This window comes from Arachis duranensis, chromosome 7, assembly GCF_000817695.3.
Source record: "Arachis duranensis cultivar V14167 chromosome 7, aradu.V14167.gnm2.J7QH, whole genome shotgun sequence".
NCBI lineage: Eukaryota > Viridiplantae > Streptophyta > Magnoliopsida > Fabales > Fabaceae > Arachis > Arachis duranensis.
In genome coordinates, this window is record NC_029778.3 from 69632133 (window position 1) to 69640342 (window position 8210).

General features: G+C 34.2%; 1 protein-coding gene across 2 annotated transcripts; it reads left to right on the forward strand.

Annotated features, from left to right (window-relative positions):
* The first annotated feature begins 2274 nt into the window (after nt 1-2274).
* LOC107458582 (protein CYSTEINE-RICH TRANSMEMBRANE MODULE 1) lies at nt 2275-3331 on the forward strand. Of its 2 annotated transcripts, none has more exons than XM_016076805.3 (3): nt 2275-2420; nt 2707-2878; nt 3175-3331. In XM_016076805.3, the coding sequence occupies exons 1-3, from the start codon at nt 2387-2389 to the stop codon at nt 3218-3220; spliced, it is 252 nt and encodes an 83-aa protein (XP_015932291.1). In that variant the 5' UTR covers nt 2275-2386; the 3' UTR covers nt 3221-3331. The 2 variants fall into 2 exon arrangements, with proteins under 2 accessions (XP_015932291.1, XP_015932290.1); XM_016076804.3 differs by having other exon boundaries at nt 2276-2420; nt 2704-2878.
* Nucleotides 3332-8210: the final 4879 nt, after the last annotated feature.

The window sequence follows — 8210 nt, forward strand, 5'->3', positions numbered from 1 at the left end:
TAAAGTAAAATTAGATCAAATTTACCGAAATAATTTAATTAACATGTGTCCTTAGATCGAGCATATTATAAATTATTATTACTAACAAAAGGTTTATTTAAATAAATGAAACAAATATATTAACAACTTAAATTTTTTATACTTTTTATAAAAAATTTCAATTTATAATTTTATCATGTATTATTAAATGGGCTTATACTACACATCCAAGTATTTTTTTCATCCAAATTTTATGCAAGTAGGTCCAACACCAACAAAAATCACTCTCATTAAAAGAGTATCATTACATGCGCTTTATTTTTTTCTCTTCCCCGCGCTTCTTCTTCTTCTTTTTCTTCCATGCGCTTCTTCTTCTTCTTTTAAATACACACGTACGCCATCTTCTTCTTCTTTGAAATTCATGTATACCTCCTCCTCCTCCTCCTTCGCGCACGCAGAGTCTTCTTCTGCTTCTCCTCCTTCTCTTTCTCTTCTTCTCCTTCTCCTCTTTCGTTATAGTCATCATCAACAACAGTAGCATTTTGCTAATGAATTATTTTTCAATCAAATTGAATGGAATGCAATTGTTAAATCGAATTGAATTGAATTGAATGGACGCAGATGTTCTGAATCTGAATTGAATTGAATTGATAATCTCTAAATTCTAGACAGAGGTATTTCGAATTTGATTTTATATAATGAATTATGTTTCATTCATTCAGTACTATACAATTGTTTCACCATGAGTACGTGTTCGATTCATTCTGCAGAAAGCTATTTGAATTTGATTTTATATAATAGATTATGTTTTGTTCATTCAGTACTATACAATTGTTTCACCATGGTACGTGTTCGGTTCATTATGCAGAAATTTGAATTTGATTTTATATAATGAATTATGTTTCGTTCATTCAATACTATACAATTATTTCACCGTGAGTATGTGTTCAGTTCATTATGCAGAAAGCTGTTTGAATTTGATTTTATTATAATGGATTATGTTTCGTTCATTTAGTACTACAATTATTTTACCATGAGTATGTGTTCAGTTCATTATGCAGAAAGTTGTTCGAATTTGAATTTATATAATGGATAATGTTCCATTCATTTAATACTATATATTGTTTTACCATAACATGTTCGGTTCATTTCTGTTCTGCACAATTCAAAACTCTTCCTCCTCACCTTCTTCTGCTTTTTCACCAGGAAGAGAAGGAGGAAAGACAAAAAAATACAACAGCAACAATAATAAAAGAATGACGATAAGGAGAAAACATATGAAGAAGAAGGAACATGAAAAAGAAGGAAGAGAATGAGAAAGAGAAAGAACGTGAAGAAGAAGGCGAAGAAGAAGTCCTCCGTGGGTAAATGAGCGTAAGAAGAAGAACCGTGAGGAAAGAAGAAAAAGAAGAAGAAGAAGCGTGAAAAAAGAAGAAAACGAAAAAACACGTGACCTACAATTGCCAGAATGAACTTGGATGTCAAAGTTACTTGGATATGGAGAATATCTCTTGTTTTGTTAAATAACAAGTTAGTTAAATAATTCTTCAAAAAAATTAAACATAATATCTGAAAAATAACTATAATAAACTAAAAATCAAGCTCAGATCAATTAATTATATTACATGTGACTAGTGCAATCTATTTCCATTCCTACTTACACTTACATACCTTGATTTCATTTGAAAAAACTTTCTAAAAATCAATAATTTTAATTCTAGCCACTGCTTTTAATTTAGTCAGGTTTGAAATCAGACCTTTTTAGCACACACATAGTATTATATTTTTAGTTAATATTTTTAAATATTATTGATTAATTATTGAAAAAAATAAATAAATTATGTTGGTCATATAATATTATTCTATATAATTTATTTCCATCCCTACTTACACTTTTACGGGCGTTTATTTTCTATTTGTTTTAATTCTCCTTTATTTGTTATGTTCACAAAAAGAAAATAGCCTTAAGTTTAAACTTTAGAAGAAACAAAATTTACTTTTATTAAAACAGAAAACAAAACAAAATATGAGTAAGAAATAAAAAATAACAAAAGCAAGTACCAAAAGCAACAAAATCACGTATTATGATAATTGATGACGTGTTAGATGCAATATGGCATGTCAGGAGCACAGCCACTTAGCGTAGAAAATTCAAATTGAAACACCGTCGCAATCTGTTTCTCACCTGCAACGCGTTTGTCCCACACGACTTCTCAGAAACTTCCAATCTATACTTCCATCCCATTAAGGAATCTTAGCCACGCTTTGCTCCCCAATCTATAAATATGCATATGATTTGATTCCACTTATTACATTGTCATTTACAAATTACAATCACTTCGCCTTTATTGTTTGTTTGCATTTGAAAGACAGCATCAACTTCGATCAATTCATCATCATCACCACCATGAGTCACTTCAACAATCAGCACGAAGCACCTGGTTAGTTTTTCTTCTTGTCTCTCTCAACAAAAAACTGCCTCAAAAACTCTCGTCTTTAATTTCTATTTTTGTAGTGTATACCAAATTCTGGAAACCAGACAGTATTTAAAGTTTAATTAAGATTGTATTGAATATAATAAAATAATTTGAACTAATTTTCTGATTAAAAACCAGACTGGCTCAATTCGTACATCTATTTTATGCTAGTTTTTATTGATTTATTTATCAGTATCATATCCGCCAAGAATTAAATAACATAGTTACATAATTGAATTTGATGCAGCAGTATCATATCCGCCAACAATGAGTGCGTACCCTCCTCCACCAGCAGCATCATATGTTAGTGCTCCACCACCAATGGGTTACCCTTCAAAGGATGGTCCTCCAGCTGCAGGGTACCCCCAGCAGAGTGTTCCACAACACACCACAACCAAGGGTGATGGCTTCTGGAAGGGTTGGTAAGTTCAACAAAATCACTTCACCTATTTATTTATTATTGTTAAGATATATCATATATAAGGAAATCAGATTATTTGGAATGAATTTTTCAATTAATATCTTTTCTTTAATTTTTTTAATCTTTGCTTATTACTACTTCATTGGCTAATTATTGACTAAAAAAACTTGTTTGTTTATAATAAAAATTTAATATATATCACACTGAATTAATACAAAAATTATTAAGATATATACGTAATCAATTTATAATTACTGGTTCTTGACCTTCTATTATTATTTTTTTTTGTTATTACAGTTGTGCTGCTCTATGTTGCTGTTGTGCCCTGGATATCTGCTTTTGATTGGGTCACTCCATAGATTTGTGCATGCTAATCATTGTTTTTCACATGCTTCCTTCTTCCTTTTGTATAATTCTTTGTAGTTTATAGAACAATAATAAGGATCTTCATTCACTTGGGTATGTTTTCTTTTTCTTTTTTCTTTCGCTGTTTTATATGGATCGGAAGCCTTGTACCATGAGATTTTTTTTTTTATGATATATTAGTCATTATTTCCTAATTCGAATAGTTTTTATTTCCTAATTTAATTCCCTATTTCTTACAACCGTCAGAGAAATGTATTGATCATTATCGGCACTTCGGCAGTTATTTCGTACCCAACTTAGTTTAGTCATTATCGTAAGTCAATTGAAATTTAGATAACTTATTTAAATTTAAAGGAAAAAAAAATTATTATGTAATTCATTTATTGCTATGGTGCCTAAAAGATAATGTCTATTTACTAAAAAAAGTTAAAAGTTATTATTTAATTTAAAAGATATAAAATTAAATAATTTTTAAAAAATTAAAATTTATTATAAAAAAAAATTAGACAAAATTTAAACAAAAACTCGTAAACATTATAAAATTAGCTTTATCGCTGCCGCCTTTTTGAATTGTAAACATGAAACATCATTATATCATATATAAATTTGGTGAGTTCTATGGTGTCTTTGTTATGGTGTTTATATTGCCTAACTTCTCTTTTAAAGTAAAAAAATAAAATATTTAAAGTAAAAAATAAATCATATAAAATTTATTAAATATTATTTATTTACCTTTTTTAATAACTTAGATATAAAGTAATAGGTACCATAGCATTCACCTATAAATTTTTAAATAAAAAGAAACTTGAGAAACTTAACAGAGATAGCAAATGTGCCGTTAACATCAAATAACTCAATACATGCAGATATATAAATTTTAAAATTTTTTAGGATACGAAAATAAGATATATATATATATAATATAAAATATTTTAAAAAAATTATAATAATATTATTTTATTTTATTGATATTAAAATATAAAATAATTTTTAAAATTTTAATATCTTTTTTTAATTATATAAAATATTTAAAATATTTTTATTTTAATAAATAATAATATATATTATTTTTAAATTTATTTCAAGAATACATATTAAGAATAAAGTTAAATACGCTGACACGTAATGATATTTAAGTGTGTTCAAGTGTGTCCGACAAAATTTTTTTGTTTTTTTATTAAGATACAATTAGACATAGTGTAAGAATCGAAAATAATTAACTGGTTAATTAACGTAAAATAATAATAAATTAATTGTCCAAATAATAGGTCGAACATTTAGAAGTCTTAATTTTAAAAATTAGATGTGAGATTTGAATTCAGTAGAATTTTTTGAGTTGGAAAATATAATTTTCTATGGAAAATTATGTAAAAATGCATACTGATAAATTAGCTGGCACTGTCGGCTTAAGTCTATTCGGTACTGTGTGAGAGTAATAAAAACTATAAAAAAAATTTGGAAAAATAATTAAAGTTAAAAATCGAGCACTAATTCTAAAGGTTTGTCCCAAAATTCGGGCAAATGAGCCAAAAACACTAATGCGTTAGATAGGACCCAAGTTGAACCCAAACCCAACATATATAATCTTAATTATTAAGCATTTCAGCTCATTCCATGTGTAATACCCTACCACACAAATCTTTACGCTTAAGCCGTAAACTAGAGGTGGTGTGGTATTACTACCTCTAAAATAAAAAGAGAGTAATATACGAGGAGCCTTGGAAAACAGGTAAAATAAAATCGCAAAATAAAAAAAGCACAACGCTCAGGAAACGAGATTAGTTGTGTGCTAAGAAACCTAAGGTTTACAAGTGTTCCGAGAGTTACCTGAAACTGTAGGTCGATTTCGGACGAGATCTTCTGTACTGGTCGGCGCTGTTGTGTCCGACTTGATGATGATGGCCGGAGCCACCGTGTCTGACTTGTTGGACTTGGTGATGGTGCTGATCCTTCGTCACCGGAGGGTGGTGGTACCTGCAAGGTACTCCGATGCTTAAGTTAGCAAGGGTATTGTTCATGCCCCGGGTCGAGCTGTACGACCCGGACTGATTGACGATAAGTCGACCGACCTGTTCAGACTGGGACTACCCGACCTCTTTATGAAAGAGGTCGGCCAAACTGCTACAGATGCCTAAGAAGGTCCAACAGAGGAACACGACGCAAATCTAAAGGCAGCCTAAAGCCTAGAATGATGAAGGCGGTTCTCTTAAAGATAAGATGACTTCACTCAAAGATAAGATAAGATAACTATCTTATCTCAAGGGAAGATCATTCCACACCATTATAAATATACTGGAGCACCTAGGTATAACTCATACTCTGATTCTACTAAAAACCTGCTTAATACCCTTGCTAACTTAAGCATCGGAGTCCCTTGCAGGTACCATCACCCTCCGGTGACGAAGGATCATCACAACCACCGAGTCCAACAAGTCGGACACAACCGCACCGACCAGCACAGAAGATCTCGTCCGAGATCGACCTTCAGTTTCAAGTAACCCTCGGAACATTGGCGCCGTTGCCGGGAATCCTGGAAGTCATCCTATCATCATAGCGGACAACCTTGACAACGACCATAACTCAAATTTAGAAAATAGAACGCCGTAGAAGGACACATACACTACACCAAAGGAAACGTCTCAACCAAACGGAGACAAGAACTCACCAAACACACAAATCCTGGAGGCATTTCAAGCTCAACAAGATCGTCTCAAATAACTCGAAAAGGAGGCTGAGTACCATCTTTTTCTGTCTCGTTTTTCTCACAAAAAATATTGCAACAATGGCCAGTAACAACGTATACATAGTTGTGTGTGTTTATCTCAATTGTCGTATGAGAAATGGCGACAATGGGGTGACATTTGAGTGTGAAAATTTGATACTATTGCATAGTCAGCGTGTAAGTACGTTGTCGGAGTTCAAGAGTTTGATATTGAGCAACCTCGATGGTACAAAAGCGAGAGAGGTCGGAAGGGTGGAGTATAGGTTGCTAGCACCATGGGTAATGGAGTTTTCTGGTTTTGACTATTTCGGCTTCTAGGGGACGAGCATGTTTGACTCATATTCAACATCTATGGGAGGATCATGGCAAAACAGGTGATGGAGCTGTCCGTCGAGGTTGGAGATGTTCGTCGTGGTGGTTCTATACACTCGACCTATGTCCAAGACGACTGACCTCTTGCACCACCACCGATCCATCTCGCCATTCCAGTTGACGAGGCGGAGGAGGGCGACGAGGAGTCAAATGAAGAATATGTGGTAGATAGTGCCAACAGTGAGTCTTCCGAAGGGGGTGATGAGGAGGAGTTTGTACCCGAGACGCCCGCCCAAACTGTGGCGCGCCATGTCTTGCCTCCACCTCACCCAATTTTGGCACTATCGACAGTGCCAAGTCACTATTATAGTCTGGATCTGGACGCCATGCATGAGAAGACTCCATTTTCTGACACGGGGGAAGAGGATTACAACCTAGACGGTGGGGTGGAGTTTTAGGTCGGCCACAGGTTCAAACCCGACGAGGCATGGCCCTCTCCCTCCTAACCGGCCCTCCTGGTCGACACTCTCTAGCGCCTCTGTCCCTCATAGCAGGTCGCCGGGTATTCTCCCTGCACTCAACTCGCACGTCTATGCCGATTTGGCACGCCCCAGGGAAGGTGGAGATCGTCCCTAGGCTGGCTAGCAGTGGGCTTGTTGAGTTAAGAAATTAACTAAATTAATTAGTGATGACAAACATTATTTTTGGGCAAAATAAATAATTAAGTGTTGATTATTTATATCTACATATTAACTAATTGTTTATTGTTGCAGGCCAAATGTTAATAGCCTAAATGGAATAAAAAGCAATCAGCAAGAATATTGGGCTGAAAGCAAAATAAAGAGCCCAAGCAAAAGCAAAGAAAGAAGCCAAAGAAATCAAATCGGGCCAAGCATACCAATACCCGATCCAAGCCCGATCTGATTTCAGAAATGCAAATCCCTCTCTTTTGCTTAACCAAAAGCAACGTTCATCTCTCTCTCTGACCAAGTCAAATCAGTTTCAGAAAAGTAAGAAAGAGAAAGAGAGAAAGAGCTTCTTCACCAAGATAGTCACCAAAGAAGCAAGAAAGAGAAACTAAGCTTGAAAGGCAAAAGTCATCTCAACAAATTCAGGATACATGGGAAAGAGGATTTTTGTTCTTCCCTGGTTTGTATCTACGGTCTTAAACAAGACTTGGGGACCAAGTTGGTTTTCAAGGGTTCAGATCAAGTTTACCATTGGAAGATTTCTATGGTTGCTGTTTTATGGCTTTCGGCCAAGATGAGGAAGTCAGAAGGAGAGTTTCTATTCTGAGGATTATTGAGAAAAAGTAAATCCGTGGTTGGTGAAGCTCAAGGCTCAAGGTGTTGACCTTGAGAGAAGGTCCCAGCAACATGCAAGGAGAATAAAAGAAGACTTCTTGCTCATTCAGAACGAAGGGAGAGAAAACCAGAGAGTTAGAACAGTGTTCTTTTGAGAAGTTCCTCTACTTGGATAATGCTTTCTTTCAAAGAAGCATTCAGCCAATACTGAAGAGCTACATCTGAGGTTTGCGAATCTGGTTTTGCACATAGCTAAGAGGCTGCTGATAAAGTCAATCTCCTTCATGTTTTACTGATTGTAATGTACTTTTCTAAGTTTATCTTTCTGTAATTTCTTGAGAGAAAAGGCAATGTGAGAAAGCTCAAGTAAAAGCCATGAGTGAAAAAAGGCTGAGTGATACACTTGAGAGAAAAGGCTGAGAGAAACACTTGAGAGAAAAGTCTAGAGTTATTTTCTGATTTCTTTAGGTTGGTTAAGTGTCTTGTATCTTGTACCTGTTTTGGTATCCCTTTCTTAGTTGGGTCAGCACTAAGAGGAATAGTTAGGTATTAGCATAGCCAATGTCAAGTTAGGTTAGAACTTGAGTGTGAAAGGATTGGGTCAATCCTGTGAAATTGGTGTATGTAAT